Source organism: Capricornis sumatraensis, chromosome 19 (genome assembly GCF_032405125.1).
Source record: "Capricornis sumatraensis isolate serow.1 chromosome 19, serow.2, whole genome shotgun sequence".
NCBI lineage: Eukaryota > Metazoa > Chordata > Mammalia > Artiodactyla > Bovidae > Capricornis > Capricornis sumatraensis.
In genome coordinates, this window is record NC_091087.1 from 52,048,223 (window position 1) to 52,068,754 (window position 20,532).

Sequence of the window (20,532 nt, forward strand, 5' to 3'; positions counted from 1 at the left end):
GGTAAGAATTTGCTTCCCTGATTACCTCTCAGTGGACTTTCTTCTATTTCTCTTTCTCACTCTTCTCAAAATTCTCTGTAAGGTTAAAAAAAATTTTTTTTTAATTCTCTGTAAGGCTAAACTTATCTTCCATCTATCTCTCAGGCCAGTGTTTCATAACAACCATTGGCTATACAACAGCAATTTAATGGATTTCAGCAGAGTGAGGATGAATTAAAGATTTCTGAATAGAGGGCGAAGACAGATTATCTGGATATCCCTGTCAACTAATGATTCCTGACTTTTCTTGTTTTCAACTCAGCAGAGATCCCAATGTTAGAAGCTACTTGTCAATGATTAACAGGGGAGAGAGGATGTCAATGGGGAAAGCCAAATTTGAGCACTAATTGAATAAATTCAGACTTACATCCTCATATTCATTATTTCACTTGAGATAATCTACTTTTAACCACTTCAAATTCAAATTATGTATTACCCTCACTCTTCCTATCTAATGGTGATTTTATCAATTGATTCTTTAAAAATACCAGGCTTTCAAATATTACTTAGTACCTCTGGGCTAGAAAACACTTCAAAAGTCTAATCTGTACAATCTGATGCCAAAAATATTTAAATTTTTCTAAAAAAAAAAAAATAGCAAAACATTCTGGGAGGCATGCTTAAAAAAATGTCTAATTTTTAAAATTAGCAATACTTTTATGTTGAGAGACATGTTAAAATATACTTACTGCTTATTGGCCCACAGCAATCAATTCAGAAATATAAATATTAGATCAATATTTAACCATCAAGGGAAAAAAAAATACTGCTACATCAGCTGATTTTTCTCTCTTCGAATTTAATGAGTTTACATCAAAAAATTAGGTAGTCATCTTACATTTACGGAATAAAAATCTTTTTTAAAAAAAAACAATACAAAGAGTGAGCAGATTTTAACCAAGTTTACATTTCTTTTTGTTATAGTTCTTAACAATTCATCTCATCATATTGCAATGTGCAAATGCATCTGCAGCACCCATTACTTTAAGGAAGTACAGTGCTACTAGTGGCCCTCAGAAGAAGCTCATTACCTTCTGTTAAAAACTCTATGGTATATAAGCCTTACATAACAATGCTGCTTAACCACCATTTGTCACAAGAACCGTCATCAAAGTTTTCTGGAAATAAGTTCACACATGAATTAAATATTTAAAAGGTGAAATGTTCCTTATTTTAACTTAAGCGAGATCTTCCTTTTTCATTAAGAAACACTTTATAGTTTTAAAGCAAAAGCTGATAAGAGTCCAGATAACTAAAACTGTACTCCTGAGTTCAAACTTACAGATAAGTCTTTTGTAAATAGTTCTCAATAAAATGTCCTCCCTCCCCGGCCCCCTTGCCCCAAATCTTGAATTTTTTTCTTACAAAACTTTGGTCAAGAGTATAAATATTTCCAGGCAGATATGTATGCCATACAATAGCAAGAACAGTAAAGCCCAACTAATGACTTTAGGTTTTAGAAATAGAAGGCAATTAAAATGTACTCAAAGTTACATTAAGAAAAGCTTTCACTGGGTAATATTGAAACAGTCACAAAGGTTAAGAAAATACTGATATCAAAGTACAAATGACTACAATGTTAAAATAGACAAAAATTACTATACAAGAGCCTCTTTTAAAATTAAAAATAAAGAACACAACACATGAGTCAGGATCGCTTTCCTGTTCTACTCATGAATTTTAGTCCTTATATTCATAGGGTTGGTTATGTTGACATCTAGGAGAGTTTCTTATGACATCTGATGAAGTCTCTTTCCAAATTCAGGCGATGGGTCTTCCCTAAGGAGCTTCTTGACTTGGTCACATGTTGGTCACTGTACAATTTCAAAGTAGTGCAGTATCGCCATGATGTGCTGAGGCATGAAGACGTATCCTGTGTACAGTGCCATCCCCACGATGGAAACCAGCATGGAATCTGAGTCACAGTTAAGGAAACTTCATTTGGTTTTTCTCAGTTTATCTAAAACTAAATTCCCCAATTTCTGCAGCAACTGTTTTATATGGAAGTATCCATTCACTTAATTCTTTCTCATCCCCATCAAGTATTTATAGAGAACAAATAACTATAATTACAGCTGCTCGCCTGAACTATGCCTGACACCATTCTAAAATTGTTTTTAACAACTCTATTTATTTATTTGGCTGCCTCAGGTTTTAGTTGCAGAATGTGGGATCATGTATTTGTGACATGTAAACTCAGTTGCAGCATGAGACGTCTTAGTTGCAGCATGTGGAATCTAGTTCCCTGACCAAGGATTGAACCTGGGGCCCCTGCATTGGGAGTGATGAGTCTTAGCCACTGGACCACCAGAGAAGAACCCATTCTAAATTTTTTAAGCTCATTTTATCTTCACCATCACCTTACATGGGGCATACTGTTATTCTCCCTGTTTTATTTCAAAACATCAGGCTGCTTAAAATGAAGCAGAGAAAGTGACTGTTAACCTAAGAAACAGAAATGTATAGGAATAAAATTGTACAGTATTGAATGACTGCAAAAGGTCTTCTGACATGAATAATGTCTGATCCAAAAATTTTAGAATTATTTAGACTAGAATGTGGTGAGATATTGACTTTGGGGCCAAAGATAAGATCAATCATATACTAGTGACATAAACTGATAACACCTGCTATATTAAACACATATTATTCTCACTAAACTTTGCAATGTCAAACAAAATCATGTTGATAACCTAAACCACAAACATTCTGCACTGTGGTCCTTTCTCTGCATTCCAAAAGGAATTTAAACTGTATAGACACAAATCAACAGGGAGTCCTCCTGTTGGGCCACATGAAACACTGTTAACAAAAATTATGTAAAACCTAAGGATTTCTAAGGGGAGTAACTGCTTCTGAACTAGGACTGTGTTTCAGTCACTCCATTCATAACCTCAACCTCCCCTCCCCCCACCTCTTGTCTTCCATACACTCAGCTCTACATACTGGTAGTTCTAGCATACCTTACATTCCTCTACGAGAAGATAGGGTTTAAATAAACAATGTGCTTACTACCAACCAATATTTGTATAACAGTTTAGCTGACAAATCTTTTATGTATTATCTCACTTGACCTTTACAGCTTTCAGCTTTCCTGTGAAATGTTTATTGACTACCACTCATCAGAGACTGAGAAAACACTGACGGGACTTGTCCACGGCCACACAAGAAGCTATCTTTAGAGTGGAGCTCAAACCTGACTCAAACCCTAAGTTCATTCAGCAAACATAGGTGAAAAGTCTCCCACAGTGATTGCTTTTTGAAATGCAATTAAAATCACAATGATTTGGAGACTTTCCTTGACCGGTTCGGTGGTTAAGACTCCACGCTCCGAATGCAGGGGGCAAAGGTTCGATCCCTGGTTGGGAAACTAAGATCCCACATGCCACACAGCGCAGCCTGAAAAAAAAAAAAAAAAAAAATTTTTGATTTTATAGTGGGATCTCACAGTCTTCATGGGAGGGGTCAGCCTACATTCAGTCTTAGCTTTTAAGTGAAGGTTGGTCAAACTGTGGGTCCTGGGATGGGGAAGGCAAGTTCTTGATGATTAACAACAATTATTTGGGGATTTACATTTTTCTGGTGGGGTGGGAGGAGCAGTGTGGTGATAGAGTTAGGAGGAAGACAAAGAGAGGGCCACAGTGGACATTCTTAGTCCTTCAGTGTCCCTCACAGTACCCAGAATGGTTGACCCAGACAACCTGGACACAGGAATATCCTAAAGCGGGATTTATGAAGAAGATGGACAGGCCTTTGGAAATGAGTCACTAAAGACGGCAGTGGAGGCCAGTGTCACATCTGGAATGACACCAATGACCCTGCTGGGGGTGCCTGGGTTAGTGCTGCTGTCCCTGTGAAGAACTTCACGAGAGGAAGGGTGTTTGCAGGAAGGAGGTTGCCCTGGGGAAGGTGGAACTGGCCACCTTGGTGGAGACGCAGATGTCAGGTAGGTAATGTCCACCCATGACAATTTTCTTAACTTACTTTTTAGCCCCCCCCTTAATTCAGTTCTTTCTTAAACAACCAGCCTGTACTTACCACTTAATTTCTTTTTAAAAAGAAGTGTATGTACTTGCTGTTTCCACATTACTGTTTATCATCCACACAACCATATGCCTTCTATCCCTCCAGGCTGTAGACACTCTCAGGTCACTGATGACCTCCTACCAAACCCAATGGCTATTTGAACTGATGCCATTTTCGTCTTTCCTCTTCAAAACTCCTTTGATTCTGGGTTGAAGTACTTCCCTGGGGGTTCTCCTTCCTTCTCTCACATCATTTTCCTATTTCACTGGCTCTTTTCCCCTGTCTGCCACTGAGATGTAAGATGGTTAACATGCTTTTCTCCCAAATATCCACTCCACTCTTTCTGCCAGTACAGCTGTCACGTTCCTTGAGTGGGCCTTACGCTATCCCATCTCCAAGAACAAGCCCTGACTGATCTGACCCAATTAAGATCTTCTCTTTGTAACAATGCCCACCCCCAAATCTGATCAACCAGTTCAAAGTTTAAGACCTCACCAATCCTAAAAGAAATCAATCCTGAATATTCATTGGAAGGGCTCTTGCTGAAGCTCCAATACTTTGACCACATGATACAAAGAGCTCACTCGTTGGAAAAGACCTTGATGCTAGGAAAGATTGAGGGCAGGAAGAGAAGAGGGTAACAGAGGATGAGATGGCTGGATGGCATCATCGATTCAATGGATATAAATCTGAGCAAACTCCAGAAGACAGTGAAGGTCAGGGAAGTCTGGTATGCTGCAATCCATGGGGATTGCACAGAGTTGTACACGACTTAGCAACTGAACAACAAAGATAATAGCAGTAGCAGCTTTCATTCTGTGAATATCTAGTGTGCACCTGGAACTGTGTTAAGTAACATCCCAAAATCAGAGTAAGCAATGGAGCCAATTCCAAACCAAATCACTCAAACCTCCAAAATGTGTCCTTCACCATTACCATAATGAATGAGAAGTCCTGTTCCTCCAAATAAAACCTAATCATTCTCTCAGCGACTCATCTCCTCTTAGATGAGGCTTTCCCTAGCACTCACTTTTTTCCATTCTTACCCCAATGTCCTGACAGAAGTAATTACTCCCTGATGTTTGTTAAACTCTATTAAATGTCACAGTGCTTATATCCATATTTATTTATCTCATCCAGATTATCAACTCCTTGAGCACAGGAACAATGTCTAATCATTTTTGTATCTCCAGTATCTAACATAACACATGCTTAATAAATGTGTGATGAATAAAGGAATCGCTCAAGAAACATTATTTGACCCTGGATTCACTGTAGTGCTTTCTACATATTCCACATATGTACTGTGACTGACAAACTCTACAGTGACTACAGCGAAGAAACACAAAATCTTTTTCTAATCTATATTTTCAAAATGTTTTTTGTTTTTTTATAGCTTTTACATAAGATTTATGAGTGTCTACACCAAACAAATGAAATGACATAGTAATAAAATTCAGGTCATTGGCTCAAATTCAAGTAAGTAGTAATTATTAAAAACAGCCATTTGAATGATTATATTATCTACTTTTTATGGCACTATAATCCTTCAATTTATTATGGAGAATGTATCAGTTATGGAACATGCATAAATTTAGCTTAACAGAGACTGTTCCACATAAGATAGGAATCTGAAACTTAAGGTCAATTTTGTGAATACTAAATTCTCAAATCTTTAAAAACTTTTGCATATAAAATCAGGATGTTTTTCTAAATGAAACAAGAACATACTGAAATTTGAAAAGATTTTTTTTTTTTGGCCTGGTTAAGATATTGGACACTAGAGTTCATGACATTCTATAGCATTCTGTTATGATGAATACATACGGAATAAGAGGACATATCCATACCTGTGGCTGATTCATGCTGATGTTTGGCAGAAAACAACAAAATTCTGTAAAGCAATGATCCTTCAATTAAAAAACAAAATTTTTTAAAAAGAATTAATGGCAATTATATAAGCAAAATTCAGGTAGTAGATACTTAATGGGGTGAAATGGGAAGAGGAAGAAGAGAGACCCACAAGAAGGGGTGTAAAGAGGCTTCAAATGTATTAGTAATGTTTTCCTTCAACTAGTTGGTATGGGCACACTTTCATTATATTATCCTTTACAGGGTTTTTTGCATTCTGGAATAGTAACTTTTTTTAATAAGTAAAAATTGCAAAGGAAAATTTAACTGTATATCACACTAGACTAAAAGCTATTTTATTTGAAGGATCTTCTTCCTTGACAAAGTTTGGGTTAGGCATCATTGGATCTAATTTGTTATTAGGAAATAAATAGAAAGTCTTAGCTCTTAGAAACAGAATAAATAACTCTCAATTCTGACCAAAATAAACAAAATTACCAAAAGTCACTTGAACCAAGATGCAAATGCCAATTTATTAGCTGCTTGAAATAACAATAACCCTAAATTTTTACCCAGAGCCACTTATTAAACTTTTATTCTATTTCCCTCAAAAAAGTTTCTATATTCTGACCCCAGTTCTCTTAAGTATCTTCAGCATCAGAATAATAACTAACTCTCTAAAAGTAAGTTTGCTATACAATTAAATTTCAAAATTATTTCCAAAAATTATCCTAAAGTTCAACTGGAAGAGAATATTTTTCTAATTGAAGTACAGTTGATTTACAACATTTCAGGTATACAGCTAAGTGATTCAGATATACAGATAGATTCTTTTGTAGATTCTTTTCCATTATAGGTTATTACAAGGTACTGAATATAGCTCCCTGTGCTATATAGTAGATCTCTGCTTAACTAGTTTATATATAGTAGTATCTATTAAACCCAAATTCCTAATTTATCCCTCCACTAAATAAGAGACTATTTAAAACTGACTTAACTATACAATGAAACTCATAGTAAGTGAACAAATAAAACAATGGGACCATGAGGAATTTCTACTGGCCTTAATAATCACCTTGCAAAACATGCAAAAAAAGAAGAAATGCCTTTTATTAGAGCTTTCTACAAATGCAATTTCAGCCATGTAGTTGAAATAGCTCCAAAATACTGAGTTAAATATTCCCTGAGATTATGCTTGGCACCATTTATAATGGCAGTCTATTGACACACTTAGGCCTTGGTTTTATTGTGACATTTGCAAGGTTGGGGAACATGTGACCTTCATCTCCTTAGAAATGTTCTCCCAAACAAAGCTAAAAGTATACTATCTAGAATACAACAGCTATTATTTGCTATCTGAGTCCTTGAGTAGATTTCTCAATCCATTGCATTCTTTTAACACACCTCTCAAATTTTAAAGTGTCCTTGATACACTGTAAAGTTGAAGAAATGGATACTGGAATCACCACAGCATTAGAAGAGAGTCTGAGCTGCAATTCTGTCAATCCCTGATTGTGCCCAAAAACTATCTGATTACTAGTCTCTTTATCTATAATATGAGGATATACATAACTTACATTTCAGGGTTGATATAAATCTATTCTTCAACAAAAGGTAACATAATCTTTATTGAAATTACTGTTTTAAGGCTTGGGCACTTAACACTATGGCTCAGACCTCTGTTTGGAAATTACCCAAGGTCACTCTGCTATTAACTTGTTGTTAATTTATAGTATGGACTTCCTTGGTGGCTCAGACGGTAAGAGCGTCTGCCTACAATGCAGGAAACAGGGGTTTGATCCCTGGGTTGGGAGGATCCCCTGGAGAAGGAAATGGCAACCCACTCCAGTACTCTTGCCTTGAAAATCCCAAGGACGGAGGAGCCATGGACGGATGCTACAGTCCATGGGGTCACAAACAGTCGGACATGACCAGGGCATCACAACCTCTCTGAACCTAAGTTTCTTCTCCATAAAAAGAAATCCCTTCCTGCATCAACATGTTCAGATTCCACTTGCTTGGAGAAGGCATTTAGGCACGATTTCTCAATCACCTAATGTAATCCTCTGTTTGAGACACTGACACACACACACAGATACACACACAGAAAATGTAAATAATCAGTGTTACATAATACACATATATTAGAACCAAGCCCTTATTGCTGTTTCCACAAGCATCAGTTAGCTGTACAAGACTGACCAGGTTCATGCTTTAAAGCAGGCTCCATGATTCAAGCAATACAGAACTAAGCTAGTAAAATCTAGACTAACAAACCAAAAACCTCAAGAACTAAAAACAGTCTTTTCTGTTTTGTGTGTATGTAACTGCCTCTACCACTGATTTTCGAGTGCTTAAGAGGGAGTCCCTCAGCCGCTCTTTGCTTCTAGCTGTAGTGCATTGTTAGACAATGCTGGGACTTTATCAATCATCAAGAACTGAGCAGATGATGTATAAAATAGATAACTAATGAGAACCTACAGTATAGCCACGAGGAACTCTACTCAATGCTCTGCGGTGACCTAAATGGAAAGGAAATCAAGAAAAGAGAGGATATAAGTAAGCATATAACTGATTCACTCTGCTACACAGCAGAGACACAACACTGTAAAGTAACCATACTCCAATAAAAATTAAAAATAAAAAAAAAAGAACTGAGCATATAATGTGACAAGATTGTGCAGGAACTGCCAATAAATGTTTGTTCAAGGGCTGAGTGAAAAACTAGAGGTTATTTATAAACCTGGACATAACTTAAATATTTTATGGGCTCAATGAATTAAAAAGCAAATGGATGTGAAACCATTTATCTGTGTATTGTTTTCTGTTTTAACAGGAATCCCCAATTAATCACGAGCTGGTAAGTTCCCAGCTAGATAGGAAAAATAAATAAAGACGTTTTGCTCATACAAGGAATTGGCCACCCTAGGCCTTTTCCCAGCAAACTAAAAAAAAAAAAAAAAAAAACAGGAAATGCTTTAAAATACAGTACATCAGAAGATTGCAGAAACTAACATTCCCACCCTAACCAGTAATCTCACACTATCACCACCTACGTTAGCAACCTGTTTGCAAGACTCTGGAGAAACCAAAGCTAGTTCCTCACTGGGAAAAGAGCAGAGATTTTGTTCCGGTGGGTACAATTTATTCCTCTTCACTGAACAGTTTCAGTGTTTTCAGTCTCTGATGGCCCTGGTCACATTGAAAAACAGCTAAAATGTCATTTTTCAATCTTCTATTAGTCAACCCAATCTTCTATTACTCAAATTCTTCTTGTAAAATGAACTCTTTAAATGCTACTTTTATCCTTGCTGCTGCTGCTGCTAAGTCGCTTCAGTCGTGTCCAACTCTGTATGACCCCATAGACGGCAGCCCACCAGGCTCCCCCGTCCCTGGGATTCTCCAGGCAAGAACACTGGAGTGGGTTGCCATTTCCTTCTCCAATGCATGAAAGTGAATAGTGAAAGGGAAGTCGCTCAGTCGTGTCCGACCCTCAGCGACCCCATGGAATGCAGCCTTCCAGGCTCCTCCGTCCATGGGATTTTCCAGGCAAGAGTACTGGAGTGGGGTGCCATTGCCTTCTCCGACTTTTAGCCTTAGATATATTCAAAAGTTTTGATAAATCTAATTTATTTTAAGGAACCATCTGAAAGAAAACAAAGCATCTGACAAAGTATAACCACAGGCTGTTTGGTGAAAAGCAATCAAAGTTCTAAGGGAAAGCAGGTGTCGGCTGTTAAACAATGCTATGGAAAGGAAGCTTCCTAACTACTGCAGGTTTTGTCCCTTGACCGCGAAAAGAAACGTGCTCAGTCTTGTCCGACTCTCTGCAATCCCATGGACTGTAGCCCAGCAGGCTCCTCTGTCCACAGGATTTTCCAAACAAGAATACTGGAGTGGGTTGCCATTTTCTTACTGCAGTTTTTGTCCCCTGACCTTGAAAAGAAACACTAACAAAGCTTATTTTGGGAATTCCCTGGCAGCCCAATGGTTAGGACTCCATGCTTTCAATGCTGAGGGCAGGTTTTCACTTCCTGGTCAGGGAACTAAAATCCTGCAGCCTCAGACCACCACCAAATGTTTAAAAAAAAAAAAAAGGTTTTTCCCCAAACATGTTACTTTTGATACTCTGGTTGCCACATATGAAATCAAGTAGAAGATACAGTCCAGTGTATGTCAGCCAATTTGATATTCTTGGGCCACAGTAAAGGATATCATGGGCTTCCCTGGTAGCTGACTGGTAAAGAATCTGCCTGCCAATGCAGGAGACGTGGGTTCAAACCACTGATTGGGGAGATCCCCTGGAGAAGGAAATGGCTATCCACTCCAGTATTCTTGCCTGGAAAATTCCATGGACAGAGGAGCCTGGCTGGCTACAGTCCATGGAACTGCAGAGCCAGACACAACTTAACGACTAAACAACAACAACGAAGAACATTACATCAGCATCAGAGGTTAATGTTAGCATGCAAAACCCATTCTCTGAGCTTTCTGTAGTGTTCGTCATACCTAAGTATGGAAATTGATTTTACAACAACTTGATGATGAACTCTTTAAAAACTAAACAAACAAAAAAGTCTGCTGCTAAAACAAGCAATGACACTGTTCAACTCTGAACTGAAATCCTAGAAATGGTTTGCAGATCTGAGCCCAGAGACACTGAAGCTATGTATGGCTATATCCCTTTTTAATTAGAGCCTCTGTTAATCTAACGAAGATCTGAAGTCCTGGAGTCAAGGGGTGGGGGGATGAATCACCTGTTTGCTCTAAAATATAATCTGTTCTGCTATAACACATTTCTGAAACGTCAATCAGCTCATACATAACTAGGATTTGTTTCATATAGGATTTTTTTCATAAATTAGGGGAGCCAGATCAGTGAGAAAAGAATACTAATCTTCAGCAAGAAACATCCCTCAGCTCAGTGGCTGCAAGTCCTTATAGCTCTATTTTAAGAAAATTAAAAATTAGCATCTGTACCAGTTCTCTCTCTCCAAAAAGGTACACCTCCCAGCTGGAAAAACTCTCCACTAATGACAAGGTTGCACTGTCTGCCTTCTCCTCCTCCTCCAAGGCAGCCCACACCATCTCTGTCACACCCCAGCATTTCCAGTCAACTCTGTCCATCAATTTTTAATGTCCCCTGGGGCAGCCTCCAGCCTGCTTGCCCTGGCTATCCAAGTTATCCCCCCAAATGCTAATCATTGTTCTCATCAGAAGTTGCATCAGTTTTTAGGAGTCTGTGCCAATGGTATTTTCCCATAAACTATCATATTTGAGAATTTTTTTCAGGAACACATACAACACGTAATGGGGTTCACCGGTGGCTCAGCAGTAAAGTATCCGTCTGCCAATGCAGGAGACACGGATTCGGCCCCTGGGTCAGGAAGATCCCCTGGAGGAGGGCATGGCAACCCACTCTAGTATTCTTCCCTGGGAAATCCCATAGACAGAGGAGCCTGGTGGACTACAATCCACAGGGTCAAGAGTCAGATACAACTTTGCAAGCAAACATCATGTGACGCCAAAATTCCTGTATCAGTAATAGTTCTTTTCATAACTTTTGATCATAAATACTTCCTCTCATTCCATAATTGCTATTTTTTTAAGCACTGCAACTCATGAAAAGTATACATCCTCCATTAAGTAGATCTTCTGGAACATGTAGCTTTAATCATTAAATTTGAGCATTGGGCTTTTTTTTTTTTAATCTAAAGAATTTATCTTATCCTTACCCCTAAGCATCACAAATGTTAACAATACTCAAACTCTGAGCTGGGGTTGAGGGATGAGGTCACAAGGTCCTTAAGAATATGAAGCAGTAGAGAGAGGATTCACATTCACCTCTACTGAAAAATCACTTGTATCACACACTGAAACACTGTCGCTTACATGTGCTTCGTCCCCTCAACCATCAACTTCCCATGACTTTCCCTGACATCCTGGTATAGGAGACCTACTTTTTGTGTAGCACAGTTCTGGTCTTTTGTTTTGGTCTTTTTGTTGTTCTTGTTTTGCTTTTATAGTACACCTTTCTCAAAAGAAGAGTTGTGGTGTTGTTGTTTTTTTCCCCCACTAAGGGAAAATACTATCCTAAGGAGTACAGATAAGGGATAGTCTAACATTCTCCTGTAGCCAGCCAAATATCCAGGCAGTATGAAACAGGAGAGAGCAGTGATTTTCAAACAAAAGCACTGGAGCCCTGGAGCAACTTTTCAAAGGGTCTGGATCAGTTAGGGGAATCAGTTTATAAATCTTCAGCTTCCACTGTTTTCTCTCCTCCAGCTGATCTGAGAACTCTCCTTCTCATCACCCCCTCCCCACTTACAATTTCACTTCTCCCACTTTACTTCCAGAATCTTACAATCACGCATTTCCCCAGGCTATAAAATAACATCTGGGACAGCAAACAAAGGAATGGTAACTAACTTACTCTGTACTTTATTTCATTCAAGTTACAAATTTCTGGCACAGCCCCAAGCCTCAGCTATCTGTGTAATTACATGAATTTGGAAATGAGACATCTTTCCAATCTGGACCCCACGAAATGCCCCAGCAAACAGGATACAGAGAAGGGCCATTCTGCCATCACTGAGGCAGTGGCCAGGGAATCCACTGCCAACATTCACAAGTACACCCATGGAGTCGGCTTCAAGAAGCATGACCCTCAGGCATGAAAGAGATCCAGAAATCTGACATGATGGAAACAGGAAGTCCAGATGTGAGCAGTGATACTGGTTTTAATAAACCTTGGCCAAAGGGATAAAGAATGTCCCACACTGTATTCACGTGTGGTGTGGGTGTCCAGAAAATGTAATGAAGCTAAAAATTCACCAAAGAAGCTCTATACATCAGTTACCTATGTACCTGTCACCACTTGCACAAACCTAGAGTTAGTGTAGATGAGAACGAACCACTAGTTATCAGATAAAATAAATAAAAAAGCAACAACAAAAATTTTTAAATATAAAACAAATAAAACAGCAACAATAACAATGTGAGACAGGAGTAAAGGTGTTTACATAAAATCATTTGGACAGGAAAATGACACTGAATTTTTTTTTTTTTTTTTTTTTTTGCTGCACCATAGGGCATGCAGGATCTTAGTTGCCAGACTAGGGACTGAACCCATGCCCCTGCATGGGGAGTGTGGTGTCTTAACCACTGGACCACCAGGGAAGTCAGATGTTGAGGCTTTTCTGACAGAAATTTAAGACTGAGTTCACCTACCTGGCTTCAGAGTGAGGACCAGCTCTGCTAAATCAGATCATGTGATGAACATTTTCCACGAATTGTATATGGGAAAAAAAATCATAGTTTTAAGGTTTTAGCAAAAATACACAGTATTTTTTTAGTAGCAAAAAACCCCCTCCTGTTATTGTCTAAATTAACTATGAAAGATTTCCAATGTCAACTTAAATGAGTGAGAGGATCCATAGTATGTGCTTTGTGTTCTTTTAGGGGATACACAAACAAAATGTCTGAACACCACTGGGCTGGAGAATTGGAAGTATTCATTTCAGTTACAGTTTTTCGGACCTCTGCTTTCCTCATTGAGCCCCGTCCCTGACAGTGGAAAACTGCCTTCATTTCTAAAAAAGGAAGACAAAAAGGAAATGGCATAAAATACAAAAGAAAGACTGAAGATTGTTGGGAAGAAATTCTTCCCCTACCTAAGCTGGAAGGTAGTACAGAATGTTCAGGTTATTTCGAGGAGGTTATTTGGAAATCATATTTGACTTGAAAGTACCTTGATAAAATCTTTCTAAAGGGCATTAAGCTTATTTACTAATAATTTTTTTCTAAAAGTAACTTTCTGATATTAAGAATTTGGCCTAATCACATACTGATTTTTACTGGAAACCTATTTAAATCGTCAGATGGTTCTATATTTACAAACATTTTCTTCAAAAAAGGAGCTCACTAAGAAAAAACAAGTTCTAGAAGACACTTGGTGAATTAGGGTTTTAATACTTTACTGCCTAGCTCAGAGAAAGCTCTACCAAAGAGAGAGACAACGGTACCCACTGGCCTATATATAGGGGTTTTCTTTGTCAATTTTGTTTTGCGTGCTGTGTTTATTTACAAAATATACTTTATAGAGAAAATATACAAAAAAAGGAGACACTTAATTGTAGGGAACCATATCAATCATTATTAGAACCTCCAAAAGGGCATAGCAAAATATATTCCTCTAACAATTCTCTATTGGCTTATAAAAGCTTTGATTTCACCAAACTACACACACCAAAACAACACCTATTACCTTCCAGGTGTTCATAGGATGAAGATGCACAGGCAACTGACGACAATGGTTGCCTCAAGGTGGCTGGGGCAGGGGTGAAAGGAAGATTTTCACCATCTACACTTTTGCACCTTTCGAGTTTTGATCCATGAGGATGTTTAAACTATTTTTAATTTATAATTCAAGAAGGTGTATTTTCTAAACTCTCAAACACGCTAATTATTCAAGTATATTCAGAGGTAAAGAAAAATCTTTCTCAGGTCCAGCTTTAGACATTTGAGGATACAGCAAAAATCTAAGAAAATACTCTAGTCACTACTGAAAAGAACATGTGAAAGTGAAAGTGTTAGTAGTTCAGTCCTATCTGACTCTTTGCAACCCCTTGGTTCCTGCCAGGCTCCCCTGTCCATGGAAATCCCCAGGGAAGAATACTGAAGTTAGTAGCCATTCCCTTCACCAAGAGATCTTTCCAACCCAGAGATCGAACCTAGGTCGCCTGTATTACAGGCAGAGTCTTCACCATCTGAGCCACCACTGAAAAGAACATACAGCTTAGAAAATGTAATGCTGGAGCTTCCCTCGTGGGCCAGTGGCTAAAACTCTATGCTTCCAGTCAGAGGGTCCAGGCTAGATCCCTGGTCAGGAAACTAGATTCCACATGCTACAATTAAACTAAGATTTCACATGCTACAACTCAGTGCAATCAAATCAATAAATGAATAACAAAATGCTGGGAGGGAGGAGGGGAAACAACGGTGGGGGAGTGAGAGGTACAAACTATGGGGTGTCAGGCAGGCCCAAGGCTGTACTGTACCATGTGGGGAACATAGCCAATATATTGTAATAACTGTCAATGGAAAGCAACCTTTAAAGTTGTATAAAAAAATTTTTTTACAACTTTTAAATTAATTTTTCAATTTGAAAAAAAATTTTTAAGTAATTCTTTTTTTCATGATCATTCAAAGCCTACCTCAATCCAAAACATCTACCTCTGCTTCCACCCTTCCTTCCTCTACTGCTACTAAGTCGCTTCAGTGGCATCCAACTCTGTGCAACCCCACAGACAGCAGCCCACCAGGCTCCCCCGTCCCTGGGATTCTCCAGGCAAGAACACTGGAGTGGGTTGCCATGTCCTTCTCCAATGCATGAAAGTAAAAAGTGAAAGTGAAGTCGCTCAGTTGTGTCCAACTGTTAGTGACCCCATGGACTGCAGCCTACCAGGCTCCTCCATCCATGGGATTTTCCAGGCAAGAGTACTGGACTGGGGTGCCATTGCCTTCTCCGTTCCTTCCTCTAGCCACTCTAATTTATTCCAAATCCTGCAACCAAAGTAAACTTTCTCAAACTTATAAAGTCAGATTGGAGACTTCCCTGGGGGTACAGTGGCTAAGATTCTGTGCTCCCAATGCCAGGGGCCTGGGTTCAAGCCCTGGTTGGGGAACAAGATCCTACATGCCCCAAATTAGTGTTTGTATGCTGCAGCGAAGATCGAAGACTGAAGATCGTGCATGCTGCAACTAAGACGTGGAGCAGCCAAATAAATAACTTTTCTTAAAGTCAGATTGGATCACTCTTCTATCAGATCTTCCAAAAGCACCCCTTTTTACCAAAATTTAAAACTAAAGTCCTTACAAAGACCTCCAGGACTTCCAATGAGTCTGACCTCACCAACTACTACTTTCCCCAACGCTCACTCTGCTCCAGCCATACCTGCCTCAGTGATGGCCTTCATCCACGCCAGGCAGCTATGGACTCAGGGACTCTGCAACTGCTATCCCTTCTGCCAACTACTCTCTTCTGTCAGATGTCTACCCTGCTAACTCCCTCAGCTCCTTCATGTTTTCACTCTCAAGCATGCTTTCACAATGAAGCCTCTCCTGATATCTTCTTTAAAAATAGTAACTCCATCCTATCCACACATTTCTTATCTCCTTAAACCTACTTTTGTTTTCCATAATGCTTACCACCTAACACATTATATATTTCACAAGTGCAGAGTCCTAACCACTGGACCGCCACAGAATTCCCACATAGTTCACTTATTATAAAAGTTCCCAAAGACAAGAATCTCTGTCTCGTTTGCTCACTGACACATCAGAAAAAGCACCTAGAGCCAGCATGTGGCACAAAGTATACACACAGAAGTGTCCAATTAATGAACAGCCTCAACCTGCTTTTTCAATTGTACTTCCCACCTACACTGCCTTAAAAAATCTGTGTTCCAGCCAGCCAGCCTGGCATACTCACTCACCATCCTAACACATCTCTACACCTAGTCCACACCTTCTTCTGATGTGGGGAAAATGCAGCCAAACCCTCAGATACCTTTCTCTGCAATTTCTCTAATCACTCTTCCTGCCCTGGGTCCCAAAGCACTCACTGCCCAGCTCTTTCAGCTGAATGGGGTGAGGGGGCAGGGGGAATCTGAGAATATGTGTAAATTCTGGTTTTTCCTGAACTTGGATTTAATTTCCCCGAAGGAAAAACTGAAGTTCATATTCTTGGAAACTCAGAAGAATTCAGTACATTGAAAAAATTTTTTAATTAAAATAAGTTTCAAAAATCCCATTCCTAGGGTGTGTGTATGTATGTGCATGGCTTCCACTCAGAATGAAAAGAGCTTTAAGTCTCAAGAGGAAAGGGAAAAATGTATATTCCTATGTTTTCTTTTCCTACTTTATTCAATATTTAAATGTCAGGGAGAAAAAATGTCAGTGAGAAAACTGTTACTGGATCTGAGTGACTCTACTCAAAAGGTATGAGCACCTCCCTTCACCTCCAGAACTCACACTCCATGCCTAGGAGGCCCTACCGGATTGGATCTGACCTCTCCTGCCACTCACCCCACTTTCCCCACCCCAATCGCACAGCTATCCTTGAAACACGAAACACGCCAGACATGCTGGTGCTTCAGGGCATGGTTACCATTCCTGCTACCTGAAATGCTCAATCCCCTGGGATTTTCTCCCTGCTTGCTGCTGCTGCTGCTAAGTCACTTCAGTGTCTGACTCTGCGACCCCATAAACGGCAGCCCACCAGGCTCCCCCATCTTCCTGCTTAAATCTTCCTAAATGTCTCCTTCCTGACCACTCTAGTTAAAATCAAAGACCATGACCTCTTCTTTAGTTCCTATCCTCATCTCTGTTGTTTTTTTACCTCCATAACATCTATAAGAACCTAATAATCTATATTTTTATTTATTTATCTAGTGGCATTAGAATACTTTTGTATTTTATTTGTAGGTAAATCCCTACTTTCTAGAATGGGCTTCCCAGGTGGCACATAGTATCTGCCATTAGAAAGTATATAATACTTGTGGAACAAAGAATTTAACAAATGTACATATTTTACAAATGAGGGGACAATGCAAATTTTGTAAACTTCTCCAAAATAAAAGGTATTCTTTCAACTGACAGCTTTTTCTACTTCAAGTTTGAATATAAGAACTGAATGGTATTAATCAGAAACAGTCCAGTTCCAAAGCTACTCTAAAAGTGGCTTAAAATCAGCACTTCTGCAACATATAAGGAAGTATTTGTCAAGCATTATTTATGTGCAGTAATGTGTTGCTGAACAACAACAAAAAGAACTCTTTCCTTGAAGAAATCATGGTCTCTCGGGGGGAATCTAATTTCAAACATACACCAAAAAACTGCCCACATTTTGCTTAAAATAAAGTATAAAATGCCATGGAAACATAAGAAGTCATAGAAAGGTGGCAAATATAATCCAGTGATAACAAAATACAAGTTTATTTAGTTTTTTTTAATTAAAAAACAAGGCTAAAATAACTTTTATGTATGCTTCTAAATTACATTAACAAAGTATCTGTTATTTTTCCATCTCCCCTCAACAGCATGGTTACAATGTTACTCTGTGAGCCACACTACAGGGAGTGTCTCACTGGTTACAAAACCGGTCTTGGTTACAAAACCTGGTCTTTTCCTCCTGATGACTTCCAGGAGGGAAAGGGGATTTCTGAAACATGTTAAAGCTTCCTCTCAAGAGGTGGCAATCAAAAGTTCCCAGCAGATCTCTTTCTGGTTGTTGCAGATCTCATTATTTTTTGGTTTTTAGTTAAAATCATGTGGTTACATAAACCAATGAGAAGTCAAATGCTTCAAAGGCAAAAATCCACAGAGATACTACAGACAATTTCATAATTTATTTCTCCACATCAGGACCCCAAAGCCATCAGGGAGCTATTTACAGGACATTGTTACTACTGCAACATAGTACAAAAAAGCCTTACCACCACTGACACTGTAGCATTTATCTGTAGGCCAAAAAAAGCCTTCAAGACTAAAATCAAGAGTGTAGACTCTGATAGTGGGGCGTTACATTCAACTTCTGATTTCTTAAAGAATTTAAATTTACCACAACACTGTTTAAATTCACTTTTTAGTAATTTTAACTGTCAAGAGATGGTCTCTATTTTACTATAAACTTTACAAGGATGACCTCATTCACTCCAACCTACACTTAGCGTGAAATTAAACTTCAAAAAAAAAAAAATCCTAACTAAACTACAGCTACAAGTAAATGGTTCAGGAAACTACAGCATGCTTTACATTCAGATTTTACATCCAAAATATGCATTCTGGTTCTTAAATTTCAGGTTTGGAAAGAAATGCCAACAATAATAAAACTAAATGTCCTTGTAAAGCAGCTAAAATGCCTCAAAAGTGCTGGAACAGAAGACAGCTTTGAGTACAATCTTATGCTAGTTCAATACAAATAAACACTTTTAAGGCTTGGAATGAAATTATCTCACTCTACCACAATGCAACAATGTATTCGCAAAGTTGTTCTGAAGCTACTTCAACTAAACCTCATTGAAGAGGAGCAGCCCTTCATGAAGCATGCATGCTTTGTAAAGTATGTCTCATATTGGTCCTCAAGTTCTTTTTTAAAAAGTTCTATCTCATTATTAATATTTATTCTGCAAGAATAATATCAAGGAACGTCAACATAGATTCAGGAAGCCTTTCTTCACAACCATGAGTTATTCATTGTGGTTATTAAAGCTAAGATGAGTTAAGATACAGGAAAAGTGCTTAGCCCAGTTTGGCTGGTAGTAAACGCTCAGTAGTCATTAACAAGTAGTTATTAGCTATCTACGAAAACACAAACACTATCCGCAAATAACCATAAATTCCTTTTCGGGCTCTACTGTTCCGGACTGTGCAAACAGAAAATTAATGAGTAAAACACACTTTTAAAACTAACCACCTTGAAGCTCAAAAAAGGTACAATTAACAGAGCTGCTTTCAAAAACTGAATTGGGATGCCATAAACACAAATTCACAACCTCACTTGAAGGCTGATAAACTGGTTAGCATTCTCATTAGGATCGAAGCCAGCTAAATCAGGGACAGCTAAAGGTCAAAAGGGCCCAAGCCGGGAGCGGTCTGCTCCACTACCCGGTCCCCGCCTCCCACAGGAACAGGAGACCGAACCGACGGCTGGCGCGGCCGAAGAGCCGGCGAGGGCACACCCGGTGGACGTCTCCCTAGGGGATCTCCTCCAGTAATAAAGACGCCTCTATCTCGGGTCTGGAGACTCACCCGCGACCGCTGACCTCAGGAGTTCTCGCCCTCCCCGGCCCGCTCCCAACCGCAGGAACGCCACCCGCGCGGCCCCCACACCTCAGCCCGCGAGTCCGTCGCGCAGAGGCTAGTCGGCGCGCAGCTCCCGCGGGGCCGGCCCTCCGCCCTTCCGCCTGCCAGGCCCGGAGCCCGAAAGGATGCCGCCCCGGCCCTCCGCGCCCCCACCGGCACCGCGGCCCGGGCAGGATACTGAACACAGTCCGCTCCCAGGGCTCCAGCATGTAGAGCGCCGTGACCAGCAGGTACTGGTAGTAGAACCAGGACATCTGCTTCCAGGCCCGCGCCAGCGCCATCCCCGCCACGCGCCTCCCGCGCTGCAGCCAAACGTCAGTCTGGCCGGCCGGCCTCCCGCTAGCGTCCTAGAGCCCCCGGCCGCCAGGCCCGCCCGCTCGCCACCCTGCGCCCATTGGCCGGCCAGGCCCGGAGCGTCACCCGTGGGCACGCCCAGCCCCGCGCGCTCCCGGGCCGCCGGCGGCGAGCCCCGCCCGGCCGCGCTCATTGGCCAGGCCCGGCCTCGCGCGGCTCCCGGCCCTCCGCGCTTCCCCTTCCCGGGGCCGCGCCCACGCGAGCCCGGGAACTGTCCCCGCGAGAGCGGCCCGCCCGGCCTCGCCCTGCGGCCGTTGGTGGGCGGGACCGTACTGCCCGCCGGCTTGAGCGCGGGGGCGGGCGCCCCCACTAGGGCCCAGAAACGCCGGTCGCAGAAATAACTGTGGCATAGCAGTGACGCCTTAGGCGTCCTAATGGGCTCGGGCATTACAAGTT

The 20,532-nt window shown here is 40.3% G+C and overlaps 1 protein-coding gene across 1 annotated transcript; it reads right to left on the reverse strand.

Annotated features, from left to right (window-relative positions):
• Positions 1-836: 836 nt before the first annotated feature.
• On the reverse strand, positions 837-20,125 carry SPTSSA (serine palmitoyltransferase small subunit A). The gene is made up of 2 exons (XM_068991331.1): positions 19,961-20,125; positions 837-1,954 (listed from the first exon to the last, which is right to left on the reverse strand). The coding sequence occupies exons 1-2, from the start codon at positions 20,061-20,063 to the stop codon at positions 1,851-1,853; spliced, it is 207 nt and encodes a 68-aa protein (XP_068847432.1). The 5' UTR covers positions 20,064-20,125; the 3' UTR covers positions 837-1,850.
• Positions 20,126-20,532: the final 407 nt, after the last annotated feature.

What these genes read in the sequence shown, in the direction of transcription:
- SPTSSA (XM_068991331.1), bottom strand. Translation starts at nt 20,063, where the DNA reads ATGGCGCTGGCGCGGGCCTGGAAGCAGATGTCCTGGTTCTACTACCAG. An exon ending in CTGGGAGCGGACTGTGTTCA is followed by an intron (nt 1,955 to 19,960) that starts GTATCCTGCCCG and finishes ACTGTGACTCAG; the next exon opens with ATTCCATGCTGGTTTCCATC.